The sequence below is a fragment of the Colius striatus genome, chromosome 6, assembly GCF_028858725.1.
Source record: "Colius striatus isolate bColStr4 chromosome 6, bColStr4.1.hap1, whole genome shotgun sequence".
In the NCBI taxonomy this organism is placed as follows: Eukaryota; Metazoa; Chordata; class Aves; order Coliiformes; family Coliidae; genus Colius; species Colius striatus.
The window spans coordinates 25,834,221-25,852,016 of record NC_084764.1 but is presented as its reverse complement, the minus strand read 5'-3'; the positions used below and the strand labels follow the sequence as shown (position 1 = coordinate 25,852,016).

At 44.3% G+C, this 17,796-nt stretch overlaps 1 protein-coding gene across 4 annotated transcripts in view; it reads right to left on the bottom strand.

Annotated features, from left to right (window-relative positions):
• The window catches only part of ADCK1 (aarF domain containing kinase 1), an 83,702-nt gene that overhangs the window by 6,430 nt on the left and 59,476 nt on the right, over positions 1-17,796 (bottom strand). For all 4 annotated transcript variants that reach the window (XM_061997865.1, XM_061997867.1, XM_061997864.1 and 1 more), the window contains 3 exons: positions 15,607-15,765; positions 12,397-12,513; positions 13-162 (listed from right to left, as the gene is read on the bottom strand). In XM_061997865.1, coding sequence (XP_061853849.1) covers positions 13-162; positions 12,397-12,513; positions 15,607-15,765 — 426 coding nt within the window. The remainder of the gene's footprint in view (positions 1-12; positions 163-12,396; positions 12,514-15,606; positions 15,766-17,796) is intronic.

Sequence of the window (17,796 nt, the reverse complement as noted above, 5' to 3'; positions counted from 1 at the left end):
ACAGCTACCTACCTGGTAGAGCCCGTGGTCCAGGAGGATAATGTGGGCCTTGCCAGAGGCTGGGCATTTCTTCACTAGCACATTGCCTGGGTGAGGGTCACAGTGCACAAAGCCATTCACAAAGATCATTTCACTGTAGAGCTTGCCCAGGTTGCGAGAGATCTGTGAGGAGACAGGAGATGGTCACACACTGGCACCCACAGCAGGGTGCTGCTGGGGAGGGGAGGCAGCCCCTGCAAGCCAACACTGTGGAGAACAAGGGTCTGGCGTGTCCCAATGCCGCTGTGCAAAGCTCCTGCAGCTCCTCACCCTGAGAAATGCACAAAGTGGCTGGCTGCTGGCACCTACCAGGGGTAAGCCAGTGCATTCAGAGAAGGATCCATACAGGGGGCACAATGAAGGTGTTTGTGGGGTCAGGGGTTATGTAAGGACTCTTAAATAAACTGGCATAAAAAAGAAAAAAAAATACCTGTGCGTAGGAATGGGGTTTCTGGTGACAAGGGGGAAAGTGAGCAGCAAATAGGGGCAGACAGGCATCCACAGGGAAGGCATGGAAAGACATGCTGGTGTGGGTAAGAGACTGCTTAGAAAAAGACTCAGGTATTTCCATCAATGGATAGCAACAGGACCCAGCGGAGAAGAGGTGGGAGGAGAAAGCCTATCCATCTGCTTACCAGAGGGAACATGAGTTCCCTCTCCCCTCTCTCCATCATGCTTTCCCCCTTCCTTTCCTCAGACCCATGCTAATCTGATTTGTTATGTCTATGAAGATGAAACAGCACAGAAAGACTGTTCAAATCATCCTGTCACTGCTGTGTCCCTCCATAGCACTGCCCCTTATCACTGAGAGATGTTATTAAAGTTAAAAATCTCCTAGGAGCAAGCAAATATCCCCAGGGCCCAGGATCAATCTCTCACCATGCACTAACACAGCTGACTCGCCCTGCCATCCCACTGCCGGCCCTCTCTGCCATCAGAGAGCAGCACAGTGCTCCACAACAGAGTGCTGAACGAGCAATTAAAAGGTAATCATTAGAAATGATTCCAAGCATGTCCTCAGACACAGTGTAAGAAACAAACAGGCAGCTGTCCCCATAAGCAAAGGTGGTAGGAGAGGTAATGGGGATGCTAATGACAGTTCATCCTGCAGAAAACCAGCCAGACAGGTTTGTTTCACCCACCTCAGAGAAAAGTGTTCATTATGAACAGTGCTCAAGCAACTACAAGCAAGGAGAAATAATGGAAACCCTTCCTGCAGCACACCAACAGGGACAGCTGTAGGACCAGGTGGGACAACTCTCTGTCCCTCAAGTGGGACCTGGAGCCATTGCTGAATGATGGAAAATGCTGTCCTCATGCCAAACCATGCACAGAAGTGGCATGTCACAGTCCTGCCCTTTCTTCTAGTGCATCTCTCCTACTGCCACACAGCTGGTAGCATGAGGACTATCTGGGTGAAATGATGTTCCCCTTCTGCATCACCAGCAGAGATTTCTGGAGCAATGAAGTGACCCTTGGGGTTTGGACTAGATGATCTTTCAAGGTCCCTTCCAACCCTATGATTCTGTGATTATAGATCTCCTAGATCAACAAGCTGGTCTAAAATCAGATAAGACCAAAAGCACCAGGTGCTGTGACCTCCTAGAAGAACTGAGTAACACTTGCTGACAGTCCAAGAGTGTGCCAGATAGACTGTTTTAAGCGAGTCACTCACTCACACCACCTCCCAGGGTCCTGCATACCAGTAAGAAGAGTTTGGGACATCATAACTGATTATAGAGCCAACCATGACACCTGTGCGCACACTGAGGGAAACGCATTTTGCCCTCTCTGCCTCGGTTGTTTGCCCTCTCTGCCTCTGCCTTGGCTGTTTGTCCTCCAAGAATCTTTGAAGATTATTGAATTATTGAAGATGAAGACTTGGAGTCAATCTTAGGCACAACATGATGCCTCCTACCCATTAAACACAAGTCCAGAAAAGGGCTGGCACTTCTGCAAACCTGTTGGTTGGTCATGGCTAAAGCCTGGAAAGCTATTATTTGGGGCACTGGACTATGGGCTGCTTCAAAGCGAGCAAATTCTCTTTCTATGCTGCAGTAATGTTGAGAAAGTCAAGCAGTGGAACAAACTGCCCAGAGAGGCCACACCATCTCCATCCTTGGAGGTTTGAAAGACCCTGAGTAAGCTGGTCTGAACATCTAGTTGACCCTGCCTTAGCAGGTCCCTTCCAATCTCAAACATCCCAGGATCTTACAAAAACACATCTCACCACGTTATCAATACCAGTCTCATAATAGCATCTTATGGTAAGGCTGTAGGCTCCAGATGCATGGAAGGTCTCCCCTCCTGAGCCACCAGCAGCAGACAGGTTACTAAAAAGATCTGAGGTCACAGCCTTTTACAGCCAATGATGCAACAAAAAAGAAGCTCTGGATTGACCTTCCCATCTTACCATGAAAACAGAGGGGCTGCAGCACCGTTAAGACCCACAGGCTGGGTCACGGGTACAAGAAAATCTTCACTGCAAGATCCCCATACCCTGATGTATTTGTATTTACCTATTCCCCAAAAAGCAACATTGAGTAGCTGTACTTATTAATTCATTGACTTTACGGCTTCTTTAAGAAAGAGGAACACATTCTGTGTAATTTAGTTAGCATACAGAAGATACGCTACAGGGATTTATGACATAAGCATATAAACAGCCTTAACTTTGAGGAAAAAAAATACCCAGTGTAAGAGATGAAGTTGTGCTGCACACTAAAATATCTCCATATATACTGTTGACATTCCTCTTAAATAGGATGAAAATTAAATTAAGATAGAAATGCTGAATTCTGAACAGAAAAGAAGATTATATTTCTAGGGCTTAAGGTATAACATGTGAAGAGCAACCTATCACTATAATTCAGACAAAAGTTCATATTTCTAGAGAAAAAAGTTAGAGGAAAAAAGATGAAACCTTTAAATACATTAACTCTCCAGTACTGTGCCCTCTCACCACGGGCCTCCATTCCACTCTTACTGAGAAGGCCATTGGATAAAACACATAAATAGAATTCACTTTGGAAAAATGTATTTAGGTGAAATGAGAAAACGAACGTGTGAAAACCTCTATTCAAGAGAAAAAGAAGAATTCAGCATGCATTTAGGCTATGACCTCGGGGTGAGGGTACATCAAAAATTAGACAAAAGGTTGCAGTGATTTACAGAAGCAAAGACCAATGTAAACACACAAAGGCATTTTGTTACGACACAGAGAGGTCACCATTCCTTTCCCTCTTTATCATCCAACACAAGAAGGTCCCTATCTTCACCAAGGTGTCCCAGCATTGTTCTGCTGCACATTGTAAAAAAATAATAATCACCCTTGGAGTCCTGCACGCACTTCCAGACACCTCATTGTCAGAGAGATGCAGGCTATACTGAGCGAGTTCACAGAAAGCAAATACATGAGCAGGATGCAGGAGGAATTTACTTGGGAAAAAGGCTGAAAGTGCTGAAGATTCTGAAGTTGACTAAGGAACAGCAGAGGAGGGGCCATCTACCGATGCTAGAAGGTTTGAATAGCAAGGAAGTAGAAGCACTTGTAGCATTGGACATGCTACAAGAAATACAACTAGGCAGAAGGGGAGTGTAATCAGGAGTGGCATAATAAAGGTGCAACACATTAAAATAGTATGCTAGTCAGCAAGCAGAGTTGAGCTTGGTATGTCAAGATGACACCAGACTCTGGCTCTGGCCAGTAGCACATCCTTGCCTATTGCCAGAAGGTGTGTTTTTGCTATGCTGCAACAGAACATAATGACTACAGTCATCAAGTGAACCTGTGGCCTCACCAGTCAATGCAAATAGCAACCTGCCACTTCCATGTTACACAACATGACCGTGACACTGTGTCAGGCAAACCACACATTTTCAGCTCAATGTTCTCATTTTGAAAAAATGGCAGTTTAAGAATAAGCAGATTGCAGATGGCCAAGTGGAGTCAGCAGCCTGGGCAAAAACAATGAGACACAGAGAGACACAGAGAGATACGTATAACAGACAGGCTTGGAGTAACTCGTCACCAAACTAAGCACATGAAGTTCATTTCATGTTCTCAATATCAGGAGGAGTCAACATGGCTTCACCAAGGGGAAATCCTGTTTGACCAACCTGATATCCTTCTATGAGTGCATAGCCGGCTGGCTAGATGAGGGGAGAGCAGCAGATGTCATCTACCTTGACTTCAGCAAGGCTTTTGACACTGTCTCCCACAACATCCTCATCAGAAAGCTCAGGCAGTGTGGCTTGGATGAGGGGACAGTGAGGTGTATCGAGAGCTGGCTGAATGACAGAGCCCAGAGGGTGGTGATCAATGGCACAGAATCAAGTTGGAGGCCTGTGGCCAGTGGAGTTCCACAGGGATGGGTTCTGGGGCCAGTCTTGTTCAACATCTTCATCAATGACCTGGATGAGGGGACAGAGTGTACCCTCAGCAAGTTCCCTGATGACACCAAACTGGGAGGACTGGCTGATTCCCCAGAAGGCTGTGCTGCCATTCAGTGGGATCTCAACTGGCTTGAGAGTTGGGCAGAGAGGAACCTCATGAAGTTCAACAAGGACAAGTGCAGAGTCCTGCATCTGGGAAGGAACAGCCCCATGCACCAGTACAGGCTGGGGATTGACCTGCTGCAGAGCAGCTCTGCAGAGAGAGACCTGGGAGTCCTGATTGATAATAAACTAAATATGAGCCAGCAATGTGCCCTTGTGGCCAAGAAGGCCAATGGCATCCTGGGATGCATCGAGTGTGGCCAGCAGGTCAAGGGAGGTTCTGCTCCCCCTCTACTCTGCCCTGGTGAGGCCTCATCTGGAGTCCCGTGTCCAGTTCTGGGCTCCTCAGCTCAAGAGAGACAGAGAATTTCTGGAGAGAGTCCAGCGCAGGGCCACCAAGATGATCAAGGGTATACAACATCTTTCATACGAGGAAAGGCTGCGGGAAGTGGGGCTGTTTAGTCTGGAGAAGAGGAGATTGAGGGGAGATCTTATTAACATTTATAAATATCTAAAGGATGGGTGTCAGGAGGTTGGGACATCCCTCTTTTCTATAGTAAATAGTAACAGGACAAGGGGTAATGGGATGAAGCTGGAACACAAAAAGTTCCATTTAAACATAAGACAAAACTATTTCACCGTGAGAGTGACGGAACAGGCTGTCCAGGGGGGTTGTGGAGTCTCCTTCCTTGGAGGTCTTCAAGACCCACCTGGACACGTTCCTATGCGACCTGATCTAGGTGAATCTGCTTCTGCAGGGGAGTTGGACTAAATGATCTCTAAAGGGGTCTTCCAACCCCTACCATTCTATGATTCTATGATTCTAATATGGCAAGGATGCTACGTGTCACAATCTATCCTACATGAGTTACCACTCAATGTAGAAGAAAATATGAATACAGGGCAGGCATTAAGGACTGTTATTGTGCAGTATCACCTACAGAATGCACGACTTTGGAGGTTGTTCCAAAAATTTGCTGTTCAGATGGCCAGAACCTTTTCCCTAAATCTCAGCCTAATTTTAATTATGTCCAGTTTAACCATTTCCTTAGCTAACATAACCCTAGAGTTTAGCTAGTTCTTTCCCTCTGCAGTATTTACAACTCCAATCTGTTCACCAGTAAGACAATTATCAGCATAAATACAGTGTAAATAGTGCCTAATTTCTACAGGATGTTCTGTTATCTGACGTGTCCTAGGAGTCAACCTGCCTTTTACACAGCCACCACTGCACTGGAAACACATACCTACTCTGCAATTGTCTAACACCTCCTTCTGATAAACTCCCAGCATATTGAAGAAATTCTTCTTATTAGTTTTGAAGTGCACGGCTTTTCACTTGGTGTTGCTCATTTTTACCCTTCTCTATCACTTCAGTCTTCAAGGACACCAAGTGCTATTGCTACTCCAGTCCTCCTCTACAATGACAGAACCTCTCAACTCAGTGTCATCAACAGCCTCCTTCACACGGCTCTTTTTGTGTCAAGGTCATCGCTGGATTTATTAAATACAATCAGTGTGAAGTGCAAACCTCACAGAACTCCACTACAGTAATTCCTCCCCACCATTGATTGCCTCTACCAGTTTCTTACCTGCTTTGCAATTTCCCTACTAATCTCCAGCTTTTCCAGTTAACCAACTCATATCCAGTGTACTAAGTATTTTATCAAATACACCTACTACCTTGCTGTCATCTAATCCAGAGACTCTCAAGCTGTAGTATAGGCAGTAGCAGTGATACATTTCTTGCATTCATATACAGCTGCAAAATGCTGACGTTATCAGTTTTGAAAGCTTAGACAACTTGCTACCCTCACATGATCTACTAGAAGGCACTTTTGATGAACCCATATTACATTCCCGCACATACAGCCCCACAGCAGCAAACTCCTGGGCACACACCACGAGTTTGCAACTCCTGTCTGCAACTCTCCTCATAATAAATCAGCACACAGCTGACAGAGCAACCTGAATAAGAAAACACTGGAATGTTCACCACAACTGAGTATCTTTACAAACACCAACACACAATAGTTAGCAAGAAACCTCTCAGAATGGAAAGACATGCAAATTTGAGCCTGTGTATACTCCTACAGTAAAAGATGGCACCTACATTATGTTCACAGGTAGCTGCAATGTAACAAACCAGTCTGGGTTATCCAGGGAAAGTCACTGGTACTTTCCTGCCTTTATGAGCAAGCTGGAGTAATCCTGACTCCATGCCTTCAAGTGACACGAAGAAAGGCAAAGAAAAAAATCCTGTGACATAGTCTGGTAGAGCTGATCTCACCGTCTGACCCTGAGAAGTCCCAGATGAAACTGCCCAATAGGGCATCATCCCTTACTGTCCCACCTCCATCTGTGACTGTCTCTTTAGATCAAGAGCAGATACTAGTCTCTGGCCTTAATTTGGCTGTAATATTTGCCAATTATTTTAAGAGATGGCGACACTAACTTCTATTGATCTCATTAAAAGTAAAGGTCGTTGTGCAGCTCATTTCTCAGGGCTCAATATTACCTCCTCAGGCCAAAATAATAGCATTGATTTTGGAACTTTAATCGAAGGTTAATTGGATTGAAGAGTGTATGGGGTTTTTGCTTTCTTTCATTGTTGTTATTACAGCCATCATCTAAGAGTTTGCTTAATCCTGCTAGGGCAATCCTGACCAATTAAACTCGTGTCAAATTAGCATGGGGTGTGGATGGAGAACAGCAACAATTGGGAGCCTGCTCTGTCTCTGATCGGAAATGGCTCTTGTGCATAGCAGATTAGGACGGTCACATACAAGAGATCTGATTTCACACTCTGTTCCCTGTGATCCAGTTGTGAGGATCAAGACACTGCAGACACTAGGCACTGATCTAGCATCATGATATCTGAACATATACAATATCATTAAGATACAGGAATAGATTTTAGGACTCTTGAAGCATGCCTAGCACGCCTCGTACACTCTGTTGAGGACTGAAGAAATTCTTTTCTTGCTCAATGCCCCATCTTCCACAGCATTTAAGTGAGGAGAAATATTCTGACTCATCTGCCCAGGAAACTGGGGGACTAACTTAACAAGTTTCTACAGATTCTCAAAAGGACGTAGGTAGAGAAGACCCATTGTTGTTTATTTGTTTCTTGCATCTCCGTCAAACCCAAAAAGGCCATGGGGATCATTTTCCCTTGGCTTTAAATGTAGTCATATTTTCTTAGATTTAATGTAAAGCATCTTGCCGAGACTTAAGCAATCAATTGAGACTTTCTGTAAGAAATGGGCTTGTGTGTAATTTAACTCTTTTACCTGGTGTCTTTGCAGAGTGCAGAAGCTGTAAATGCTGGACGTCACTATCCTTGCTTACCAGTGCCTTGTGAGTATTCATTAAGCTTCAGACAAGAGGAAATGTAGGAGAATCTGCAGGGAAATTTCTCCTCAGACTAAATCAGCAGGTGCAAACAGTAAGAATAGCCATGTTCCCTAGAAACAATGTTACTCTCCATGCTCCATTTCATGTAACACTTGAGTGTTATAAGCACTAATACTTGAGACGTTTGTGCTGACAAAGGGATCCTATGCTGGGAAATCCCACTTAAATTTTAGCAGCTACAAGACAGCAGCTCCCGACTTTTGGCAGAAGGGTAAATCCCACACTGAAAGCATATTTCAAGTTGCAAAGCTGTCAACCATGAGAAGGTAGCTAGGCTCTTTATCGAGCAAAGAGATACTGTTCCAGTGCAGATCCCATTTAGGAACAGAAGGAAGCAAAAAGCCACAGTAGGACGGGGTGACAGATGGCAATAATTGCGCACAGTAGCTCATCTTAAGTACCTCAGCTGCTTGCTTTCACTTCTCAGCTGGACAAAACACTTTCCTGACTTCTGAATCATCCACAGCTCATGACCAGGCTCTCAGTGAGCATGGTTTCCTTTCTCTGACTCAAGACCACGCCAGGACGATCATGGGGGACTCTCCACTTCACTGCCTGAGCTGGCTGATTAGTTGGAGGCAATACAGCATACGCCATGAATGCATCTGTAAGCTCCACAGCTCCCACAGCCTGCTGATCCAACAGTCTCTGTGGAGACAGGCAAAGCATCCACAGGGAGGGACAGGGAAGACCTCTGTAGCAGACCAGAGATAATGTTAAGATTTCTATGCAGACAAAGTCTCTCTAAATGAACCTGGTAAAATCAGAATGCATGCAAAAGGAGAACTTGTGCCATTTGATCTTCTTTAAAGGTCCATGCACTAAGTAGCCTTGCTATCCTTCCTTCCTCCGTACAGTATGCTACAAATACCTTGACAGCCCTTCAGTTTATTTTCCCTTCCTTTCCTGCTCTACCCATCTCTTCCAAATTTACCTTCCCAACTAAACTGTAAATGCTCTTGTGTCTAGAAACAGGAACAGACCATCCAGGTGCCCTGCCATGGTATGGTTTTCCCTCAAAATACCAACTCATTTCTTGGTAACTCCCCTCTTCGAGCTTCCCTCCCACTGTCAATATCCTATCTGCATGCTCAGCCTCAGCTACACTTGTGCATGAGTAAGTAACTGTTTCACAGGCAGATATTTCAGTGTTTGCACTTGTCTTTAGAAATCAAAGCCTTCTCTGATTAAATGCCATTACAATCCAGCACTTGGACGGATCCAGAGAGATTAATGTGCTTTTGGGCAGCTTTAATGATAATCCTGCTACAGACGGTATTAAGTAAATGTCAGTAACCTGGTTTGAAGGGAGCTTTCACCTCAGGGATCCTTTCCATTTAGAGAAGAAAGGCTCAGCTTGCTTTTCAGGACTGTACTGACACACAAGAGAAATCCTGCTTACTGAAGACTCCTCTTCCTCTGCCCAGTAAAACAAAATGGAGTAAGATGACAGAGGGCTTCATAGATAAATAGACTGAGGTGATTCTAGGGATCAAACACATCTCTTGAAAGACAGAACTGCTGTATAAGACATAATTTTGAATCCTTGGTTGCCACTCCATCCTCATGCTCCTTTCAGCACCTCCTGCCTTTTGCTCACTTCAGGACATCAACAGCAGCAGCTGACAATGGACATCAGTAGTTTTTGTCCCCATCTGCTGTGCCTTGCCAGAGAAGTCTGGGGTGTGCACTGTTCCTACCTTGTCTTACTGTGGCCGTAGTAACAGTCCTCCTTCCCCATCACATGATTCTGACAGGCTCAGTACTCACTCCTTTCTGTTGTTGCTTTATTGACAATCATTAAAAGCTAATCATTCATTTTGGGGGGTGGGGAGAGAAAGGAAGAAAAGAATAGCTCAATGCAGACACTGAGAGGGTTTGCAAAAACTCAGTCCTTAGTTGAGTAACATCCAATACCTGACAGACTGCCAGAAACCTCCAAGGCTTACATTTTGCTGTAGAAGACCATCGACAACTTTTTTTAAATGACATGTTAGCCATCGTTTGGAGACCAGCTCTGAACCAGCGAAACGTGGTTTCACTGCTGCATGGAACCTATTGTGCCAAGACATCACAAATCTATCTCCCGAAAAGCACAGATGAACAAAAAACGAGGTAATTTTTCACCCCAAATCTCTCCTATTGCAAGCAAAAGCCTCTGCAAGTCAGGAAAACTGAAATGAGCTGCTTCTCTACTTTCTTCTGGCACATACTGGCAGCAAAATATCCCACTGAAAGGCTGAAGTAATTGAATTTTCCACCCTGACTGGCTGAAGAAAGCTATGGAAGATTGCAAAGAATGTTTTTCCCTGGGATTCTCCAGACAACCTTGCTATGTCCAGCACTTCAAGAAAATTCAAAGAAGCAACCAGAGTCCAAGGGAACTACACAACATTAGCTACCTCTATTTCAGAATGGATCTGCTGTCCAAGAACTGTGAAGAAGCCCAGCCCAGAATCTTAATGCTGTCATTGCTCAGAGTCCTCCTGCTAATACATCAAAACAAACCTTTCTGACTCTTTCAAAACTTTAGGAATATTCACTGTTATATCTGAGAGCTGTGGGCTAGATTTGACCTCTGACTTTATAGCAGAAGGTTAAGATAAACTCATTCTAAGAGACGACTCTTTCGGTTTTGACCAGTTGACTTGATCAGGTGAATAGAGTTGACTGCACGTTCTGCCATGGACGTGGCTTTTAAAACCTCTCTTGGTAGCAAAGTCTGTGAGCTATCATATTCTCAAGAGTCACACCATAGTGCTCTTTGCAGACCAGATGCATCACTGAGGCACTCACCTTGGTAAATGCAACGAAAGACCATCAGCCCAAAACAGACACAGAGAAGGAATTGTGTCTATGTCTGATCAGCTGACAATGATCTCTGTGATGTCCCAATGAGAGAGAAGAGGAAAACTAGTGATTCAAATGCTCCAAATTCTTCCTGATGAAGATGTGAGAGAGACTGCATTATCTACAGGTGAGGCTGTATTCATTTAAGAAGGTCCTTGAATGAAAATGGACCAGACACCTTGCAGGGAAGAGAGCATCATTCACTATTACCTGTTGACTTTGGCTTGTTTGTCACAGTTACAATGGAAAGACAGTCTCAAAATCTACTTTAACCTTAGACTTTCCTGTATTTCAGCAGAGAGACACATGAAAAGGTACCTGCCTTCCTGACTTCCTGACTTCTGAAGAAGCAAAGACAAACAGGCACAGAAACAGGCAGGCCACTTAGTCCTCAACTTGTAATTTGGCTGAGTAATTTAGGCAGTGAAAGAGCTGCATGCCGGCTTAGGGAGGCAGCTGAGAAAATACACTTAACGTTCACTCCTTGTGGGGCATACCAAATTCGCCTTTCCCCTCCCTTGAGACGTCTCTGGCAAGTCTCTAACTGATGCCACGTTAACTTTTCCATGGATAGAAAGAGAGCAGAGAGGAGGAAGAGCAGAGAGAGAGGAAGCATTAAATTTCAGAGGTAGGTGGAGGGACAGATTAAGTACAATTGATTTTATGCCATAGCTCTTTGATAGCCAGTCAACAAAGTGCAGCTTTGAGGCTCATTGATAGGACATAAGCAGAAAAGGCAAGCAGCATGGCCTCAGTCAACACTCACTGACTGGGAAGGGGTGGCTTGACACACTGTCCAATGGCTCAAAACCCTTACCCTATCATCTTCACAGTCCTTCTGGGAAGTAATACCTTCTTTTCCCCAAGAATCTTTCAGCCATACAGAATTCAAGGTGCTCTTCCAACTTCATGCCACACATACAAACTATTTCACTTGTCAGGGAAATGGAGCCTCTCTGTAGGAATGAAATCTGATAGCTGTTTAATGAAGGATTGCAAAACTACACAGTAATGTAGGACCAGGAAGCAAAGAAGAAAACTATTGCATCTGGAAGAAAAAGGGAGATTTTGGAAAGCAGAAGAAACCAACCAATGTCAGAACAGTAGGCAAGGCACCATAGCTGAGGCCCCAGTACTCTTATAACTCTGATCTTGTAAAATCTATTATTTATATCTCTTGCATATAAAAAGCTGCATCTTGTGCATTTGTCCAGGAGAAAGTTAATGCAAGAAAGAGAAAGAAGTGATACAAAAAGAAGCTGAAGTTGTTCCTTCAGGATAACAAGAACTTCTACCTTGGAACAAACTACGGGTGTATGTAATACAAGAGAACGGTCATATTTTCCTATTTTGTCTCCTTGAAGATATCCTTAATTGTCCAGTCTACAAGAGCGTGTTACCCAAAAGAGTTTATGTACTTATCCCATAGGCACAAGAACTGAGATCTCTCAGATTGATTGCTCTGTTGAGATCTGTGTGTGCTCTTTTCTGCCCCTTCCTGCCCTGTCAGTCTCCATTTTGCATCATCAGTTGATGTCAACATCCGTTCTGCACTGCCCACAATGCCCGATTCAGAGACGACTAAGAATCTACCTCATTGACATTGATGCCATTCCTCTCCATGTAGGCCTTGTCATTCACCTGTCCCCCTTCCATAAACTCCATGAGAAGGACGCGCCTTGTTGAGAGCTCCCAGTAGATCCTGGGCACCTAAAACAGGAACAGATGGATTAGGTCAAATAACAGGCTGGGAAAGCAAGGAGAGCATATCATACACAACCCAGAAAAGAGTACAAATGGAAGAGGCTGCAGCAGGACTTGTTTTTTTTCTGAACACAAGGGAGGTAAATGCATGTAGCAACACATCTACCTCTTGGCCAAGACAGCAGCAACGTGTGCAAGGATAACACACCAATTCAATGGCAGCAGGATCTGTCCTCGTGAAACATTTCTGGCCACGCTCTGTAAGATTTTGACCACCTCCCACCCTCACTGATGTCTGAGAGTTTTCTTATCTGCTCTGCAGCAGCTCTAGCTGGGATGTTTAACTAGGACCTATTGCAAGTTTCTGAATTATTCACTCAGCTTCTTTAGACAGGAACTGCATCTCCTTTGCTACACACAGAGCCCACTTAGGCAGCTCTAAAATAGCCAAGGTATCGTCATAAATTGTATCTGCACAGTGTCCCTTGGAACACAAACGCCTTTGAGCTGACAAACCCCGCATGCTTAGGCCATCTGCAATTGATGTGGGAGAAAAATCAAGTGTCACAAATAACAGGCTTGTCACAGAAACTCTGGGGGACCCTTAACTATCTTATTGCCAACGTGACACAGTAACAAGTGTAAAATGTCAAAGCACTTTTCATTCAGCCTGCAGTAAATCAAGCTGAGTGCAGTACCAGTAAGAGGCCTGGTATCAGCCAGGCGGCAGTGACGCAGGTGTCACTCAGGTCGCCCCCCCTTTTCCAGCATCCTTCTCCAGCCAAACTCTTCCCCTGCTGAAGTTCATACTATCAAGAGCCCTTTTACTGAAATTTGTTTGGATATTCCTTACATCACTGTGCTGACCAATCTCCTAAGCTGTCCAGATTTGCCTTTGCAGATGGCTGAAGCCACACAGCTACATTTTACCACAGATATAGTGTTTCTTCACCCACTCCCATTACTGTATCCCACTAGAGAGACATACATTTTGGATGCTGTAAAGAGAGAGCCAGCTGTGCAGCCCTCCTCACCTGCCTGACGCGGCTGTGGACTCGGGACTTGACACTGCAAGGGTCCAGCACCATGAGGCAGGACAGGAAGAGGTAAGAGGTGTTGTCCATCTAGTGCAATCAAAGCCAGGAGAAGCAGCCAGGACACTGTAGCTCATCACAGCTCTTGAACAAACAGCATTTGTTTCATACTCTGCTGTAATCACTACTTCTTAGACCCTCACAAACTATCTGCTTCCCCTGCCGTTCCTTTCATCCACTTCTACCTTACCATTTGTGTGCTGCTTTAGATCAAAGACTCCCTTGCTGAGCAATTCCAGTGTACCTCAGTCCCACCATCCAAGACTCCTGAGTCTTGGCTTTGATGCCAAGCATGCACTATGAGCAAGGGGGATTCAGTTACTCAGAGCCTTCCCGGCACATTCGATTTCCATTCCTTGCAGCTAGATCTGTGAGAAAGCAAACTAAAACTAGCAGTTCCCCAATCCACCTAGCTCAGATGACATTCATTCCTGTCTCAAGATTTACAGGGACAAGTCCATGGGCTCGTACAGCACTGCCCATGCTCTCAGAGATGCCTCTCTCACTCAGCCAAATTCTTCAGCAGTTTTTTTAATTACTCACAGATGTTTGGCTGTAAGGCTAGTGCATGGAAACAATTTATCTCTGGCTTTAAAAGCTCAAACAGGTTCAGAGCACAAAATCCACTTCTCAGCTTTCTAGCGTGTTTAGGAAAATTAATGACACAGGAGCCCAATTCTTCCATTGCCTTTGGGTGATGAACACGTCTCTGCATTGGCAGGTCAGACGGCAGCATCCATTATTTAGCCATCTCAAGCCATTTGTTATTGTTACACATATTGATATCATGATAGCTCCTTAACCCACTGAGGAGGTGATTGGCCGTCTCCATGGGGATTTACTTCACAGTATCCTAGTTACAGCTGCAAGGGATACAGCTCTCCAAGGTGCATCACTTCTGATAAGTGCCCACTCAGCAAAGTCACTGGCCTTTGGCCTTCTGTCGCCCTGCTGGCTTTTAGCTATCTGTGTCAATGGGTAGGCTGCTCCTGCAACTGAGCTCCAAAAGCTCTGCCCCAAACAGGTGTCAGCTGACAAGGAATTATAGGCCTTACAAGGAGGAAGCAAGGAAAAATGGATGCATGAACCTGTGAAGTCTAACAAAAATTCACCTCATTTCAGACATCTGTCACCTTTATCTTGCGATTTCTGCACAAACGTGAGGTGAAAACCTCATTTTGATGTGTATATGTAGTAGAGTCTAAAGGAGGGTGCAGTTTTTGCTGCTTTTGTCTATGTGCAAGTGCAGTAACCATACCGCAGCACTGCATGTGTTTCCAGAATGCATACAGACTTGTGCATGTGTGAGTTCAAAGATGTGAGCTTATGTCTTTCCAAGAATGAGATGTGTACATGTCTGGTTGTATTTGTCAGCGATCTCAGTCAGAGTGCAGCAGGGGAGGTGGGGAGTCAGTGGAGAAGAGCAAAATACGGGTGTAGTTGAGTTTGTGTATGAAGGTAACACAAATGCATCAGCCACAAATGTGTATGAAAGATGTACGCTCAATTCCAGAGTAAGAATGAGCTTTTATGCAGAAGGAAGGATTCATGGGAGCTGAGATATACAGCATCCTCAATCCTACTTGAGATCATCAGCTTCAATCCAGTTTTTCTGGTTTATGTCCACTTCTTGCCCTCAGTTGAGATAAAGCCCAGGAAAGGTACCATAAGATGGCTCAGCAAAGAATGGCACATTCACAGGTCTCTGGACAAGTTCAGAAACAGTGTTTGGGAAAATGAGCAGCAGGCTCCAGAGACTGCTGGCCCCAAGCCATCACTCTTCATCCAATACATGGTGTCTACATTAGAAAAAACACACGGAGGAAGCACGTCTCAGAGCAGTTTCTGGTCTGTATCAGCAGAGCAGTCTACGATGAACAACACAGAGGTACTTGAACTATATGCTCCCTGTGTATGGTTCCTCCAGGTGGCAAATGAGGTGCAAGAGACATAAAAAGTGAGACTATTAATGCACATACGTACATGGAAATATGTGTTTCCTCACCTTCAAGAAGTCAAAGTTCTTGAGCATATGAGCAATCTTCTCAGCATTTCTGCCTTCATTGAGGAAATCCAGCTCCAAGGGCAGATTCTTCTTAGCTTCTTCCACCAGCCACATGAACTCAAAATCTGGAAAGATCTGCTTCACAACCAAGAGAAGAACCTGAGGACAAGGAAACAGACAATCAGCTGCATCCTGGCTCCAAAGCCACACAGCTACACACAGGCTGCTTTGATATGGTTATTCCATGTAACTTACAGCCACACAAAAAACAACCTGCACCCCAAGTGCTTGTAGGGCTCCTACAGTATCATAATGCAACACGTCAGGTCATGTCCTGGTTGTGCAACACAAATTTTGGCTTGCCCATCCACACATCTAGGAGTTAAATGATGGCACAGACACCAAAGGGAGCCCAGCTGCCCACTGACTAGAAGTAAGAGAACAAAGCCCTGGAGAATAGATCTCACCCAAGGCTTGGCCCAGGAGCGACTCTCTTCTGAGTTCCATAATTCTACGACTCACCGTTTGGCTTCATTCAAGCAGCCTTCAGATAATGAAGAGGAAAACCTAAAGTAAGACTTGTCACCTCTATGTTACTTCTTCCACTGATGAGCAAGACTTTTGCTAGTACAGAAACCCCACCAAGCAATTCAGAAAAGACTGGAGTTTGGATACAGGTAATAAATAAGCTACAGATCTTTAAAAGACACTGCTGGTGGGGGTCAAAAGGCAAGTTACTCTTCAGTGTCAGTCAGCCATCCTCAGCAATGCTGAGGTTCTTTCTAAATATTATATATCTACCACCTGGCATCCTCTTCTTAAAGAGTAGGATTAGCTATTTAGCTGCATGGGGCCTTGAAAAGCCAAGACAAAATGTTCCTGGAAATGTTTGCTTAAAGCAACATTTAAGGGGTAAGTGATGGGCAGCCCTTCCCAAAGAAAATCAAAATTATGCAATTGGATGACATGATCAAAGCTGCACATCAGCCAACCATGCTTTCTGTTCAAATGAGAGGCCAGTGTCACAGATTTACACAAGCTGACAATTTGAGCTACATCTTAAGGAAAATAGTGTTCGGCCTTTTTTTACTCTTGATTTGTAAAACAAGAACAAAACATAAAAACACAATCCACTTCGCTGCCTTTACCTTACTTATTCTGTACATCCATCTGAAAATTAAAACAGACTTGTCAGTGTGTTTCCCTTTCCCTTTCCAGATCTCCATCACTGAGGTGGGAACTCCTGCACTGCAGGAGGAACATTCCAAGCACACACAGAAAGCTGCTATCATTGAAATGTATGACAAAAAATAAATTTATGAACCGTCACTGCTCCTGTTCAGCTGTGTGAAAACGTTTGTTCTCCACCCATCTCTACTTCTCTTATCTAAATGTCAGTTCCAAACTCAATGTTCCTTTAAAAATGTAATCACCAGGTTCCAGACACTATTGAATGATTTTTCTGCTGTTATATCTAGAGACATAAATCCTTTCAAATTTATGTCACCCAAATGAAATGTAACCAGTGATCTTCATGAACATGTACATAAACTTCACAGGGGCTGCAGGATTACTTCATTGGTGCCTGATGTGAGAAAATTCATGCATTGTTTTTTGCTTTCTTTAAATGCTCCTTTGAATCCATTTGCTGACTTGACCATCAGCAGGGACATACTTAACAGCTATTTGGCCTATCACTTTTCTGACATCTGTCTAATGCATTGTCTTGAAATAAGTATTGACATAAGAAGAGCAATGAGGTAACTCTCTCTGGATTTATCCGATGCTGTACTGATTTTTAAAGAGTCATCACTGATGCCATGAAACCTCAAGTGAATTTAGGAATTTTCCATCTAGCTTTTCCCATTCAGATTCCTTCCCATTGGTCTCTAAATAAGACCATTTTCACCAGTATTTAAATCAATCTCCCACCTAGCTGCAGTGTCTGCCTGATTCTTAAAGGACCAGAAACTTAATGCACATAATCTGGCTTTCAGTGTAGCCCACAAGAAAATAGTCACAAAATCACAGAATCTTAGAGGTTGGAGGGGACCTTGAGAATAGTCCCACACAAGGATATGATGATGCACAAAAGCCAACACTCCACGACAGACCTTTTATAAATGAGACGGCACGTGTCATGTTGTGAGCGACTCTCCCATAGCTGTGTGTACACCACAGATCTCAAGG